This window comes from Lissotriton vulgaris, chromosome 5 (assembly GCF_964263255.1).
Source record: "Lissotriton vulgaris chromosome 5, aLisVul1.2, whole genome shotgun sequence".
NCBI classification, from domain to species: domain Eukaryota; kingdom Metazoa; phylum Chordata; class Amphibia; order Caudata; family Salamandridae; genus Lissotriton; species Lissotriton vulgaris.
Genome location: NC_141693.1, coordinates 1,710,364,256 through 1,710,381,088, shown reverse-complemented (window position 1 = coordinate 1,710,381,088; position 16,833 = coordinate 1,710,364,256). Strand labels below are relative to the sequence as shown.

The following is a 16,833-nucleotide window of genomic DNA, read 5'->3' as shown; positions in this document are numbered from 1 at the left end:
TCGGGCTGGTTTCACAAGTCACTCTTGTAGTTAGTCCTCCAGCAGTGGCTGCCGTCACTTGCCCCAGAGCTCTCCAGTCAGTGTCACTGTCTCTCCAACGCAGGTCCGAAGCGGTCACTGGTTTGAAAGACGAGAGAGAGGTTGTCCAGGAAAGAGTTAATAGAAATACGCAGGATCCTGGCCTCAGCAGCTTTCCACTGCACATGCAGGATGTTGTCGGTCACCAGCAGCTTCTTGCTGATTCCACCTTTTCGTGGCTCCCTGTCAGGGGCGAGACTGTTGTGTGCGATCTGCGCCTCCAGGTGGGATGGAAAAGGAACGTCCAGCTGGAAGCTGAGCCTGGCCTCGGCCTCCATGGTGAACGCTGCCCCGGCTCCCTGCGGCGGCCTGAGCTCTGGACTGGCCCGAGGGGAGGCAGATCGGGGGCTTTGCTAGTATTTTTCCGTTTCTAAATATAAATACAGACTAAGGAAATATAGATTTCCGTCTGTATTTATATGTAAAAATCCGTAAAAACGGAAAACCGGGAGCCCTATTCATGTATAATGGTTTGTAAATTTGAGAAAAAATAGCCTCCAACTCTTGCATATGTTTTTATAAATGTTTGGCTATTTGTGAGCTTGCGTTTAAAGCTGTTCCAACTTGTATTTATGGTTCATTAATGTAAAGCCTTTATTAGGGTGAGTGCCCTAAGGAAATGTAACTTTGGACTGCAAACATGTGTACACATTTGTATACTGTGACTATCAGCAGTGCAAAGTTTAACAAGATGAGGCTACGTATAAAGCTCTCTGATTAATGCAAATTTGTGCGTATGCCTGAAAGTAAGATTAAGTCTTTGCTTTCGAATTCAATGTGCGCAAAAAAAATGCAACATGGGAAACAATGTTTTGCTAAAGGTCTGTAAAATGTTAGGTACCATTTCTTTCCAGCATCCACTTAAATGTTGATGCATGCTAGTGTCCCCACAAATATTCATAATGGAAAATCAGTGCAACAATTGGGAACCATGAACATAAACTGTCATTGTCCAAGCCAAATAGGTCTGACATTGGTGGCCAGCCTTTTGTTTTTGTCAATAAATGTCTTGTTGACATGATTATTATAAACTTGTATTGTTCATGAAGCTGCCAGACCCTCCCCCATTATAACCATCATTCGCAAAAAGCAATATAATTTTTTTGGAACCATAATACACACATTGCTACAGTAGTCTGGCACTGAACAAAACTACTTTGAGTGCCGATATACGCCTTGTGAAAGAGCAGAATGGTGTCACAGTGAAGACAGTCGAGGGATAGATGGATCAAGAGACAGAATTTTAATAAAAAATAAAGGTCTTGGTTAACTCTACCCAATTAGGGGCACAATTCTTGTTTAAAGTCACAAAAGTACACCAATGATATATACCCTTGCATTAGTGTAGATTTACCACTTTAATGAATTCACAATTTACTGAGTTACGCTAGGAAATCTTACTCCTAGAAAATTTGTGAACTGCATTTTAGCACGAGCAATTATGCATTTGTGAATGCGAAAACCGGTTGAAGGTTTACATGTTCACTTTCCCTCCAACCACTTTTTTCTCAACCGTGGTAGAATTATTTCTGCCCTTGTCTGTAGTAAATTTCTAACTTTTTCGTAAAAGATTGGAGAAAACCCCTAAAACTTGCAAGTTAGTAGGTTTTCACAGACTTCAAAGTGCATTTCAACCCTGGAACTGTTTCTTAACGCTACCTCCAGCTCCAGCATGTAGATCTATGGAAAGGTGGCAGAATACGGGAATTGCTAGAATTCAAAAGTATGAGCCCTGGCATATTCAGAGAGGCTGGTGTTAGAGCTCTTCTAAAATGAGATTGCTGCCATAATTTATTGCCGTACTACGTGCACCAAAGTGACACTTTTTTTTTTTTAACATGAAGAGTAGATTTTTGAAACCACTTGTCCCATGGACAAGTAGATATTTTATTACATTCCACATCCCCTGTCTCTTGTTCTTAGAACCCATCATCTTGTCTACCCTGCCCTCAGAATTTGTTTTCTCCATAACACAGAAGTCACATATTTGGCCAAAAGTGCGAATTTCAAGAAGGGAAAATAAATGCAACTTCTATTAGACCATCACATCTGATGAAAAACTCACATGACACACAGAACTTGCAAATTTGATATTTGTGATTAGAACAGATTGGAGATACTGTGTTAACCCTTTCAAGCCCACCTTTGTCAAATGCAAATATCTGGAAAAATATCTGAACGTATCTTCACTAAAGCACGCTTTTGAAGTTCTTTCATGCTACGTTTCTTTTTGTTTTTTAATTTACCAGGAGTATATAATTTCATATGAAACGTCACTTTAAAAAAACAAAACCTTTTTACACTGTCACATTTCATGCAGATTTGTCAAACCGTTCCTAAGTGCATGCAAATCTAATTACTGAGGTGTTTTTAGAAGACTGTAGTGTGTGTGTGTGTATATTTTGCTCACTGTAAACCTGACATGAAGACTTCACTTCTGCATTAATGGTTTCACTGAACACCATGAATAATACTGAATGCATTTTCTTTTGAAGGGTTGAAAATCCTGAACGATGAAGCCATGGCCACGCAGGTTGCAAAACTGAGCCAGTTGGAAAAAGGTAAAGACAAATTGACTTTGTTTTCATGTATTCACTGCTTTTCCTCTGAAATGCATTAAATGGGAAAACATTCCTTGTGATTTCCTTTTTAAATAAAATACTTATAATTGCAAACTTTAAGGTACACCATTTGTGGCTTTCATGGATTCCAAATTGTTTAATTTCAAATTAAGTCCAAGGCACTGATTGCCCTTGAAAGATGTTGATGTCTGTGGCACGTAGTCACTTCTTTGTATTGTTGCTGCGGGGCTATAAGCAGAGGACCCTGGCATGCTTGTCTATTTTACTCCTAAATGTAACTGCTATTATTGTCTAGTGTTCGCTTCTCTTTTTGTCCGAAGTAATTGGATTGATTTGACAGTTGCAACTTTTAACACATGAAATGTACGTGTTTTTGTGATCTCTGCCATGGACGTCTCAATGTTTCAAGCTATTCATTACTGTCCTTAGTGCTGTAATGCAATCATTGCTTGTTAAGAGATTTTTTTTTTCCTAGCTATTTATTATTTTTGTAAATTTAGATGTTCCATATACCCTAAATATTGGCTATTGTTTTGGTGGAGGGGTAGGGAGGAGTGGTAGCATTAACAAACACTACATGGAGGTCATCTGTTTTCTTCAGGAGAGGGAGACTACTTCTAGAGGTTGCCCTGAGATTGGGCAGTGCATATTCAGTAGCAGCCTGAAATGTTTGTTCACTAAAAAAATACTGAATGCATGATTGTACCAGAAACCTGCTTGAGTGCAGTTGTAGAGTGACGATAACTAGAACAATGCAGACAAACTGTTCACAAACCAATACCTTAATCTGTATGTTCCTTGCTTTCACCTATATAGATGGAACCAGCATTTGCAATGCAATAGGTCTTGCATTAGTGAAACTTTAAGCTATTGGTGTTGCAAATGTTAGATTTTTTTTCGGGGACAAAAAAATATCTCAGCAGTAGCATAAGGAATAAAGGAATATCCACATATCTACATATCAAGGAAAGCGTGCAGTACCAAAGGCTGTTACTTGGTGTCCCTTTGGAGTTGTAAAGGGACCTCTTAGCTACATAAGGTACTGCAACCTTAATGCAATTATAAAGTGAACGATTGTAACTTAACATCTCCTCAAGCGGGACTAGGCACCTATGTCTGCAGGCAATCTCTAGAACCTGCCCGCCAGGCATGGCCCAGTTATCACCTTATCCAATGTGTTTGGCACCTTCAGCACCTATCTCGTTGCTATCTACCACATCCTGTATGAGATATGACATGCAAAACCTCTCACAGGTTGAATAGCAAATCCGTAATCAACTGAGGTAACAAGCCTGAAAGATTACTTGACTGGAGAAATGGTGGCACACACTGTTATTATAACGCCACACACAAGGCACTGACAGTGCCACACACAAGGTGCTGATAGTGACACACATGTGGCACATATACTGAGTGCACACGGTTAACTAACACATTCAAAGTAAGATGGTAATACCCAGGGCACATACATATAGGAGTCCAATACAAAGACATGCTGGTTGCATGCACAAGATGGAGACCGGGACACGCAGACTGCACATGCTAATACAAACACACCAGATGCACACACTGAAACATTCAAATTATACCAAATCCACACACTTTGTCGAAAATTATCAAAATTACTGTTGCTGACTTATGAGGACAACTGTCTGCAAACCAACTAAGATAACCAAGAAATAACTGGTTAAAGGAAAATTCTGGACTGGAGAAATGGTGGCGGACACAGCTATTATAACGACACACACAAGGCACTGACCATGCCACACACAAGTTGGTGATAGTGGCACGCATGTGGCACATGTACTGAGTGCGCACTGTTAACCAACACATCCAATGTAAAACTGTTACACCCAGGGCACATGCATGTAGGAGTCCAATACAAAGACATGCTGGTTGCATTCACAAGATGGAGACCAGGACACACGGAATGCACATGCTAATACAAACACACCAGATGCACACACTGAAAACATCCAAATTCCAAAAAATCCACACACTGTCGAATTATCAATTTCTGTTGCTGACATATGAGGACAACTGTCTGCAAATGCAAGTTAAATGTAGATAAACGCAGTCACAGATTTTACGCAAAAAATGTGCACATGTGAAAATATTATACCATTTTCATGCGATATTGCAGATATTTTAAACTTGTGCCAAAACTGACAAGCCTAGGTTTTAATGGAAAGCAACACATTGTCACAAAACTCAATTTACTCATCCTTTTAAACTGCTGACCTTGTGTGAGCACAGTAAAGGATACGATTTTCAAGACTTTTTCTATAAAATCAAACAGATGTTGCCTATTATAATTAGAAAGTACCTTCCATTAAGTTTGTGCAAAAGCAGTGATTGCATCTCCTAGATGGAGGTGCAGGGCGACGGAGGAAGTCACGGACAGCACAGAAGATTCAGGGAAAGAGCAGAGGCCACGGCCCTTCACAACATAAACACCGTATGAAGACACCTTGGAGGGTGTGGGGGGAATCAAATGAAGGCAAGGGACCTCAGACCAGTGTTGAGGGAGGGCGAGGGGGAGGCACAGGAAGATAAAGCGAGGGACGTTGTTTCAGCTAATAAGTAACTGTAAAAAAATAAGTATTGATGGGACATAAAGCAGCAACAAAGTGAAAGTAAACGTGTGCTGTTTCATGCTGCAGTAAACACAACATGAAGTTGTTAAACACGCACTCTCCAAAAGTGCTTAGCGTTGATAAAGATGAGATGAAATTAAAATTGTAAAACTGGCGCTCTAAACCGGAGTAGTAAACAAAGAAACAAATTAAATGTAGTCACTGCAGTGCAAATTAATTTTAAATTAAACAAATGAGAAAATGAGCAGTGGACTCTGAGGGGTGGTGTTGTGGGAGGTAGAAGGGGTGAGGATGATGCACAGATTAAGGGAAAAGCAAGGGGCCTGCAAGCAGGGTTGTGTGAGGGGTGCGGGAGAAGTACAGGAAGATAAAGCTAAAGCGACGGACTGGACCGTAGTTTCAGCTAAAAAGTAACTACAAGCCACGCCTAGCCTACTTGTCAATCAACACCTTCTCCCAACTATACCCAGAGCTGCCTCTCATTTGGCTTACTGTAGTGAACTTGGTGACCCCCGTCAAGGGGTAGAACTAGAGTGCCATAGAAAAACTACACTAGCTAAGACCACACTTCAGATGCTTCTCAACAGTTTATTTATTTGCCGAGGGCATTTTCTCACAGCTGCCGGTCCAAATTCTAAATAGTGTTATCAGAAGGGGGATCAATAGACTATAGACCACTTACCTGGTGATTAATTCTCCTTTGATGGCAGCTGCTGTGCAGCTCCGCAAACCCCTTGACCCACGCGGAGTATATGGTGTCTCAAATCAAGAGGGGAGAGAAAGTGGATTACGCCGGTTTCCGTGGCAACAAGTGGCTTGCGAGTGGCAGCTGAATGTCCCTGGCTCCCACAATGGGGGCGCTCCACAGTCATTTCCCGTGCGCGGATGAAGGCTCTGAGGGGACCTCACGAGTTTCGGTGACACAACTTATTGAGCAGCCAGACTGTTTGTGTAGGCTTTCACTCGTTTTTTCCGAGCACTCTCCAGCGGTGCTAGGCTGGACCAAAAATGATGGTGCCTTGGGTATTAGGAGATAATTTGAGAGAACTTTGGACTGCCTAGGAGAGTCACAGGGCTTAATCCGATACTATTGAAATGGTGCCGTGTGTGACCACAATCCATCCACATCCTGGTGTATGCCATGGAGATATTTCATTGACTTCAAGGTAACTGGCGATGCCTTAATGAAACATTTACAAAAAGAGTGCTGAGGGGGCAGAGCGAAGCCAGGCAACAAAATGTCTGCTGAATAGTGGCTTTGCCAGCCAAATCCAGAATCTTACAGGATACTGCAGCCGGGTGGTCTACCTGCTCGTGGTCAGAGCGCAGTCCCAACTACTGTTTAAGGTTTGGAACCTCCCATGCTGATCAGTGAAGCGCTGTGGTGATTGGCTGTGGAGTACTGGTGCCCTGCGGCTTGGTCGCCTTGCCTTGGGCAGTGGGTGGGGAGTGGCGTTTTGGCTGCTTCTCGGCCTGGGGGTGGAGGCTGGGGACCGGCGGGTGCCTGGTGCTGAAGATCGGCTGTGGCCCTTGAATAGTTGGGCAAGGTGCCTGGCTGGGATCGCTGGTGGCTCTACGGCCTGCCGCTGACTGTGCCTTGCGCTTGGCCCTGGCTTGAAGTGACTCAATTGTGCGGCCTGTTGTGGTGCGGGTCTGGTTGTGGCCCATGAGGAGAGCCGCTGGGGCGACCGGGTGAGGGCCTGCGCCCCCTGCAGCCACCTAGAAAGAATCCTGTGGCGCGAATGGCCGAGTGACCTGTGTAGGATCCCTGAAGGGGGCGGCGGCGGAGTCCCGTGAAGCGGACCTCAGTGGGAGTGGCCACAGTGGAAGGTGGGAGCCGTCTGCGTGTGCTGTTGCAGTGGACCTGCGGCCCCCTGGGGAATATCTGAGGCTGGGGGGCCCTCCCACATTGTTGGACATACAGGGTCTGACCTGGCTGAATTCTTGGGACCTAACAGTAAAGGGGATCCTGAACTCCTGCACATCTCCTTGGCGGCAGCATGGTCCTGGCCTGTGTGGCCAATCGACTGTAGCACTTCGATCACCTCCATCCCCACTGGGACTTGCTAGAGCAAAAAATAAGAGTGCGGCGTCCCTGAAGCGGGCGCTGTGCTCAGTGTTAAAAAATGTGCAGTGTCCCATAAAGTCCACCATTTCATGCCGCAAGCACACAATCCAGTCTGGATGGGCTGACCGAGAAGGAGACATGGAATTCAGCAAGAAGCCTCGTTTCCAATTGGAGGCCAGCGTTCAACATAAATGATGTCGGCTGATGTGAAATATGGGCGGGGCTTCAAGTCCCCTTCCGAATTCTCGTCTACATCAAGAGATCTCGCAGAGCGACAGCGCATGTGCTGCGACACTAGGCAAGACCTAATTTAGCCACAGCCGTGTGTCCTAGAAATTATCTCTCACCACACTATAGTTTTGAATGCATGTGAGTGGCTACCGCTGTGAATTGTAAGGAACTCTCCACTGCAGCAAGGTTGCAGCATATTTTTTTTTTGGGCAATATTTTATTAGGTCTTGCCGACTAGACATCACATGCACGGTCTGTTGCAAGAACTATTATGGGCTTATTAGAACATACAGGGGCTTGGAGCCTACCCATTGCTTACCATTGGTTGGCTTTTCTATCACTTATTCATGTTCAGCTTGTCAATCTTGTTTGTCTCTTTTGTGGAGCATAGCCTCTTTGTCATCTTTTGATTGGCTGGCTACTATGCTTCCACTGCTGCTTTTCGAGCACTGCTTTTTTAGGTTTCGCCTGGGGCACGGAGCTTTTAGCTCCGCCCCCAGAGAAATCTGTAGTTTCCAGTATGGGTGCCTTGAATACGCCCCTCTGTTTCATTGGCTAGCTCCATAAATGGAGGCTAGCCATTGGAACAGAGAGGCGTCCGTCATGGCCGGACCAGATTCGGGGGCGTTCCCGAGAATTTTTGGCTTTTGGCTACGTCATGCTACGCCAGCCAAAAGCCGGGAACGCCCCCGAATCTGGTCTGGCCGGGCCGTGCTTGCTGCTGTCCTGCCTTCCTCCGTGTCCCTCCTCCCGCCGTCCCCCCTCCCCCCCCCTCGCTGTCCTGTGCACGTTTCCCGCCTCCCTCCCGCCGTCCGTATCCTCTCCCGCCCCCCTCGTCCTCTCCCGCCCCCCTCCCGCCGTCCGTGTCCTCTCCCGCCCCTCTCCCGCCGTTTGTGTCCTCTCCCGCCGTCCGTGTCCTCTCCCGCCCCCTCCCGCCGTCCGTGTCCTCTCCCGCCCCCTCCCGCCGTCCGTGTCCTCTCGCGCGCCCCCCCTGTCCTCGTAGGTGCTGGGGGAGTGCATCCCCAACGTGCCGGCCGACACCAAGCTCTCCAAGATCAAGACGCTGCGCCTGGCCACCAGCTACATCTCCTACCTCATGGACCTGCTGGCCAAGGACGAGCAGAGCGAGGCCGAGGCCTTCCGCGCCGACCTCAAGCGGCACGACGACAAGGAGGACAAGCGCAAGAAGGAGCTGGTGAGTGCGGGAGCGAGGGGGGCAGTGGGGCCTGGGCACTGCTCCGGAGTATAGGCTAGGGCTGGACTGGCTGCACCAAGAGTAAGGATGAGAGGGGTAAATATGGCCCCGGGGGGGCAGAGCAGGCCCGGGCTCTGTTAGCAACAAGAAGACAAGCGCAAGAAGGAGCTGGGGAGTGCGGGAGGCGAGGGGCCGGGCCTGGTCCAGAGTATAGTCTAGGGCTGGACTGGTTGCACCAAGAGTAAGGATGAGAGGGGTAGGGCCCCGGGGGCAGAGCAGGCCCGGGCTCTGTCAGCCAGAGCCAGGAAAACAGGGTTGTGGACGAGTTCTCGAGGGGAGTCGGTGATGGAGATCCTGAGTGTACGTGGGGGGTGGTGGTGGGGGGGGGGGTGGTCCAGTGGATCCAGAGGATCCAGAGAGACCCGGGAGGGGAGAGCCGGAGAGTCCAGAGTTGTCTGTGCTTTCAAGGTTGGGAGGGGTGGGATTCATTCCTGAACCCACTGGCTGCAATTGAGATGGGGGGGGGGGGGTGGGTATCGCGGGATACACAGCGTAAAACACAAAGGCTGATAGTGAGGGTGGGGCACTTGCGGCCAGTCTACTGGGGTGTTGGGGTCGCGTGTGTCAGTGCGGGGTCCCTCTCACAGGCCCCTGCCTTGAACTCAATGTGCAGGGGAAGGGGAAGCAGTAGCAGTGTGGCCGGCCAAAACAAGACCTTCGTCCTCTTTAAGAGGGGCCCCTTCCCTCACAACATTTTCGCCCACCTTCTGATACGCTTCCTGTGAATTCATAAGCGTCCCCTGCTGCGCACTGCCAGAGCCTTAGGTCATGGTGTGGGAGCACCACTCTGGTTATAGCGCCCAGAAGTGATCGTATTTCAGCAGAGCCTTCTTTGGGCTGGATGCGAAACGCAGCAATTGATTGAAATCTTTTTAAAATGCGCATTACATACAACTCTTTATAGTGGCCATGCGTGCCTTTACGGAAACAGATTTGGTTTGGTAATTTTTTAAGTTGTCTGATCAGGGGTCAAATTATCTGTCTCTCTCTCTCTCTCTCTCTCTCTCTCAGTATCACTATATTACATTATCTTTGTATGTGTGCGTGTACACACATGTAAGTGTGTATATGTGTGCGAGTATGTGTCTGTGTGTGTATATATATATATATATATATACGTTCGTGTATCTATTTATTATATTTTGACACGCAGAGAATGGTATTTTATTTATTAATGTACTTATATACATAAATATAATTAATAAAATGTTCTCTGCCTGTCAAAATATAATAAATAGATACACGCACATATATATAGGCACACACACACATATACACACTTACGTGGATGTACACGCACACATACAAAGATAATGTAATGCAATAATCCTGCGTGCAGACAACGTGGATGCATTCGTCAGTATTGGGTGACCCTGTGAACGGCTCCCCCGGCGCCCCTCAGGCCGGTAGATGCCCCCCAGAGCCCTGGACCACTCTCTCTCCTCAGTGTTCGGAACCGTCCGGTTTATTTATGTGCAATGTCCGCAGAACCCCTGAGCACAGACTAGAGGCCTGGTGAGGATAGACGGGTGTCCCGGCCCTGCGAAGCCCACCGGGAGCACAGACAGAGGGCGCACCCCGAGGCCAGCGAGGGGCCTCTCTGGCCGGCCTGCACCCGCGCGGTCCAGGGGCTCCCGGCTGCGGCTGTGAGTGAAGCAGCCCCCCGGGACACAAACATTGATGGATCAATAGAGCAGCCGGCGACGGACCCGCTGAGCAGTGTTCCCATTGGTGTTCTCCAGTTGTGTTTTTTTGTCCTCGGTGTTGTGATGTTCTAGTCTTGAAGGCGATTTTATTTGTGTGCACTTCCATCTTAAAATGTGGAGTTTAATTAATATTTGATGGTGTAAACGTTGTAAATGTTCAATAAACCACTGTGTGTTTTTACAGAGGGTGTTTTGCTTATGTGCTTGGAAAGAGTTGTAGATAACCTGGAGGAGGGCTGCAGGATAGCGCCCGGCAGACTCTCACACACTGCTCCCACGGCCCAGATGTTTGGTGTCAAACAGGGCTTCATTTCAGAAGTAGCCTTGTCGAAATGTAGCCACCTGGGTTCCGAAATTCATGTGGTTGCTGTTGGCCTGTAAAGTAGGTTATTATAGCGCAAGCATTCTTGGCTTTGAGGGCTGTCATTTTTTAAAAAAATAGGAAAATCCAAGATTATATAAATTGTATAGCTGGACGCTTAGCCATGGAGATTACACATGTCTGATGGTGCTGAGTGGCTGTATTTTGTGTCCATTAATAAACCGCGCATACTAGTTTGTGGAAAGGTGACCCCAGTTTTCAAGCCCCGGACTTGAACTCTGCTTTACCCCTGCAGTTCTTGGCCTCCTCGACGCCTGCTCGTGTCCAGCATTACCTCAGATGTCCGAGGCGGGAGAGGCGCGCGGATCAGCTGTGCATTGTTTTGCTAATGAGACCTTCACTTAAGTACATGGAGTCAGGGCTGCAGTCTTTTGTTGAGGCTCCTTGCAAACAGGGTTATTAATGCGTCCGTGACGCAGAACCCTAAATCACTTGGCCCCTGAAGTCATACTTGCAGCCCGGGGCCTTCCCTTAGCAAAGTGTTACACCGGCAAGATGGTGGGCAGGAAGCTGCCATGCAGGCCGACAGACACGTAGATAATGCGAGAGGCTACCGGCAGAGGGGCAGAGAAAGAGACAGAAAGACTGTGGCCAGTCTGAGTGCATAGATTGGGGGCACATGGGCAGATCGAATACCCTGCGACACAGCATGTATACGGACAGTGAGTTGTGCTCTGTGTGTATCGAGGTGTGGGGTTGTGTGCACTGTGAGTATGCATAGTGTGGGGTTGTGTGCACTGTGTATGCAGAGTGTGGGGTTATGTGCACTGTGTATGCAGAGTGTGGGGTTATGTGCACTGTGTATGCAGAGTGTGGGGTTATGTGCACTGTGTATGCAGAGTGTGGGGTTATGTGCACTGTGTATGCAGAGTGTGGGGTTATGTGCACTGTGTATGCAGAGTGTGGGGTTATGTGCACTGTGAGTATGCATAGTGTGGGGTTGTGTGCACTGTGTATGCAGAGTGTGGGGTTATGTGCACTGTGTATGCAGAGTGTGGGGTTATGTGCACTGTGTATGCAGAGTGTGGGGTTATGTGCACTGTGTATGCAGAGTGTGGGGTTATGTGCACTGTGTATGCAGAGTGTGGGGTTATGTGCACTGTGTATGCAGAGTGTGGGGTTATGTGCACTGTGTATGCAGAGTGTGGGGTTATGTGCACTGTGTATGCAGAGTGTGGGGTTATGTGCACTGTGTATGCAGAGTGTGGGGTTGTGTGCACTGTGTATGCAGAGTGTGGGGTTATGTGCACTGTGTATGCAGAGTGTGGGGTTATGTGCACTGTGTATGCAGAGTGTGGGGTTATGTGCACTGTGTATGCAGAGTGTGGGGTTATGTGCACTGTGTATGCAGAGTGTGGGGTTATGTGCACTGTGTATGCAGAGTGTGGGGTTATGTGCACTGTGTATGCAGAGTGTGGGGTTATGTGCACTGTGAGTATGCATAGTGTGGGGTTGTGTGCACTGTGTATGCAGAGTGTGGGGTTATGTGCACTGTGTATGCAGAGTGTGGGGTTATGTGCACTGTGTATGCAGAGTGTGGGGTTATGTGCACTGTGTATGCAGAGTGTGGGGTTATGTGCACTGTGTATGCAGAGTGTGGGGTTATGTGCACTGTGTATGCAGAGTGTGGGGTTATGTGCACTGCGTGTTTGCAGGGTGTGGGGTTCAGTGCACTGTGAGTATGCGGGGTGTGGGATTCTGCGCACTGTGTATGCGGAGTGTGGGGTTGTGTGCACTGTGTGTATGCCAGTGTGGCGTTTGTGTGCACAGTGTGTATGCGGGTGGTGGGGTTCAGTGCACCATGAGTATTCAGGGTGTGGGGTTGTGTGCACTGTGTGTATGTGGGGTGTGGCGTTCGTGTGCACTGTGAGTATGCGGGATATTGGTGTGGGCGATGTACTCTTTCAAATAACTTCGCCAGCACTGTGGCTGTATTTTGTGCGACGTTTGCATTGTTTTTGAGCATAGAGTGTTGTGACTGCACATTGTTTTGTATTTCTAAATTTTAAATGAATGATTACAGGGAAGAGAAAATGAAATGCAAATAATATATAACCGACGTAACCTGTATTCATACCCATCGGCACTGAAGTACAATGAGTCAAAATCACCACACACCTAAGAAGGGCCCCATATATTATCAAACCGAAGTAAATTGTCATTTAGTTTATATGACATTTTCTCAAAATGAGCCACATCCTACAAATCTGCAAGCCAGGAATTAAGCGCTGGTATAACATTAGTTCTCCAAAAACATAAAATATTGATTTTAGCTGGACCTAGTGCGTTGGAGAGCCATTTGAAGGTATTAATAAAGATATGTGGTATTTCAGAAGTATTGTGTAAGAGCGAGCTTTGTTTTGTGAGAGAGAAGTTAAGAAAAGAATGTACCTTCAAATAGTCTTCAATCTAGATTCAAAATGTACGAATACTAGGACACGTCGGAGTTGGTTAAAAACCAAGTTTAAGGAATATGGAATACGCACCTGCCAGTGCCTATACTAGCTCATGGTGGCATCTTCTGGTCTTGCATGCACAACGAAGAGAGGAGTGCGGACACGCCTAAAGGCGCACCAGAGGTACCATTACTGAGGGCTGCTCTATCGTCTGCAGCATCCCCTAGTATGTGTAGGTAACACGTATCGGGTTTGCATCTAGAGATTAGGGGAAATCCTAGACACTTCATGAACATGGCAACCACGTGTACCCTCCAGCACAATTCTGATATAAACCGGGTGTATCCAAAAGTCCCAGAGCCAATGTCGACTCAAAACTACAGAAGATCAAACTCGGCATGGCAATGTCCAGGTGCAGCTTCTCCAACAGCTCCTCGCACAGCCTGTGAGGTGAGAGACACAAACTTCTAGTGCTCTGCTCTGGTCCCTCCTTACACAAGCCACCATCCTTCTCTGAGGCATCGGCTCCACACCTTTCTGACCACTCTCTGATCCCAGAAGGAGCAAAGCTGAATCCAGGCCGAGCAGTGCAGGCCTGGCAGTTATGGCTGGACTGTTCCCATTGGGGGCAGGGTCAAGACTGATTTGCATAGGGCTGGGTCCAAACTGGAATGGCATGGTGAGCAAAGAAAAGATGGATTTAGGCCCAGATCTCTGTACTGGGGTGAATGTATGACATTGTTCTGCATTCTGTCCATCAGTAGTTCATTTTGCATTTGTCACCCCGAGTATGGGCTGCGAGAGCTGTGTGGGCTGCGAGAGCTGTGTGGGCTGCGAGAGCTGTGTGGGCTGCGAGAGCTGTTGGCAATGTAAATAACAATCTTGTTTGTTTATAAGTAAAAAAAAAAAGAAATGTCATGAGCAATGCCAATAGCTCTAACTTTTCCAAAGGCGAAACCATTGCATTGTAAATGCTTGTTTCTTGTGTGTTGCTCTGTCGCGTGTGTGCTTCTCCACACCTACTCAATGCTGTGCTTGCTCTTGTGTACTTCCCTCCCCATTGCTTTATCACCTGTTTCGTCTACACCCGCCCCACTTTACTCACTGTTGCTTCTCCTCCTCACCATAGTCTGTTACTTCCTGCCCTCTTTCTCTCTCGCCTGTTGCTTCTCCTTCACACTCCCAGCCTCCATGTTGCTTCCCCCACTCATGCCCTCCTCTCTCTCATTGCTTCTTCTCCCCACCCTCCTTGTTGCTTCTGTGTCTCCCTCCCCACTTTCATTTGTATTCTCCTCACCTGCATTCTCTGAAAGAAAAAGGAAAAAAAACACTTGGGTCCTCTTTTGTAGTTGCACATGGCTTTTTTTCTTTTCTTTAGCCAGGCTGCACAGTATCAGGGAAGCTGTACAGCATAACTAATAACAATTAGCTAAGTCAATGGTTCCCAAAGATGAGACCTATTGGCTTTGCCAGCGCCCTTTAAGCTGGCGTGGCCGTAAGCTGCATGATTCTCTTTAGCTCAAGGCATGTAAGAATTTCAAGTGTTGGCTGTTGTATTGACTCGCCAAAGGCTGGTTTGCAGTTTATTATTGGTATAATGTGCTGTCCCTTTTCAGTCTTGCTTAGCTAGCGCAAGACCTAGCTGTGTCATTGAGAGTGTTTGTTTGTGAACAGTAAGCTTACAGGCTGCCCATTGTTTTCCATTGGCTGGCCTCTTTGTCACTCATTTGCTTGTTTCTTATTATCAGTTGGCGTAGACTTCCATCCTCTTCATGTTTGTTTCCACCCTACCCTCCTTTTTTAAGTCCATGTTGCTTGTACCATTTTTTTTAAAACGATTTTTATTGCAGAACTGAATGTGCAGTACATTTATCAAGATGGGATCACATCAGTGCAGATTCTTACCCCTCTTATCTCCGCACCCATTTTGTATACACAGCCTTTCAGCCCACATCCCGAAGGCCGGGTGGTGTCAATTACGTACTTGGTGCATTTTACATTTCTACCACGAATAGTCCCCGTGTGAGGCAATCTGCTGTCTGCTTTTCAACTTATTCTCCCCTTCTCCCTCTATCATCAAGCAATAGTCTTCCAGCTGCGTCAGTTTTGTACCCCTGAACTTACCCTCCCCCCCGCCTCCCCTCAGTGTCTCCGCCTTCGCCTAGCGCTGAGTATCATGTTCCTGTTGTGGTGGACAGAAGCATCTAACTGTTTACTGGGGGTGTGTGTCTGGCGAGGGCACCGGCACCGCGGCAGTCCAGGTCGGGTCCTCGGGCTCCTCTAGCTCCCCCTCTCCTTCCTCCTCCACTGAGCTATCTCGCAGTGCCTGTACTAGCATTTCCCATGCCATCGCTGCCTCCTGGGCTCGCTCATCCGATCTACGACGGGCAAGTTGGTATCTGACCGTGCTCCCGCCGGCCGCCCATTTTAGGAATTCATTCAGCCATCTCCGGTGCGTCGGCCCCGTTTTTGATTTCCATCCCTTGGTCAACTCCCTCTTAGCTAAAATTAGGCCCATGTCAATGAACTTGCTCTATTTTATTTTTGGGTGTGTGTGGGAACCAATGTAATATGCTGACCGCTCCATCGTACGTCAGGTCCCTATCCGCCACTTCGTTCAATGTGTTGCCAATGTCCCTCCAGTAATCCTGCAGATGAGGGCAGTCCCGTAGCATATGCACTAGGTCCGCTCCTACCCTATTACATCTGGGGCACGCCGCGTCCTCTGCTCCGAAGTATTTTGCAATTTTGCCCGGGGTGAGGTAGGCCCTATGAATAATGTAGAAGTGTATTAGCTGGAAGCGCGCATTTCTAGTGCTCTTTCTGGCCCTCTGTACTAGTTAGGACCACGTGGTGTCCGGGATTTCCACCTGCAGGTCCGCTTCCCATTTGGCCTTCAGCACCGCAAGCGGCTGCAAGGACTCACCCAGCATTCTGGAATAGAGGCACGTTACTGCTTTGAAGGTGCCCGCCGACATCATTGTGTATTGGCAGGCCAGTGTCGTCGGTGGTTCGAGCAGTCCTCCCCCCCCCCCCCCCCCCCCCCAAATTAGCCTGAATGGCTCTCACCACAGCCGCGTGCAGTAAGTAATCCCCTCTCGGGAGATCATAGCGCTCCTGTAACGTCTGGTATGGGGCCATCACACCATCATCATAGAGATCTCCCACCATCTGCAACCCCGCTGCCTCCCATAGCTGGAGCCTCGACCAATCTCCACCGTGTGGGAGTGCTGTCACCATGCCCAGTGGTATTTCAGGCGCATATGGGTGCTAGACTCCCGCTCGCTTCTGCGAGCGGTTCCAACATAATCGGAACGTCTGTTCTTCTTGGGATAGGTCTCTGAGCACTAGCTTTTGTTGCAGGGCAATATAAGCCAGTACATGGCGGGGGGTACCGTTGTCTCTCTCCTGTTCCGGGCTGCGGTAAGCTCTCGCAATTTCTTGCGTAAAGGTTTGAAGTTGGGCAGCCAGGTAGTAGAGTTCGAAATCTAAGACTGCTAGGCCTCCGTCGTCTTTGGGGCGGGTCAGTGTTGCAAAC

General features: G+C 47.9%; 1 protein-coding gene across 2 annotated transcripts in view; it reads left to right on the top strand.

Annotated features, from left to right (window-relative positions):
• The window catches only part of DBF4B (DBF4B-CDC7 kinase regulatory subunit), a 308,603-nt gene that overhangs the window by 66,298 nt on the left and 225,472 nt on the right, over positions 1–16,833 (top strand). For both annotated transcript variants that reach the window (XM_086923888.1, XM_086923889.1), the window contains exon 2: positions 2,574–2,639. In XM_086923888.1, coding sequence (XP_086780014.1) covers positions 2,600–2,639 — 40 coding nt within the window. In that variant the 5' untranslated portion in view covers positions 2,574–2,599. The remainder of the gene's footprint in view (positions 1–2,573; positions 2,640–16,833) is intronic.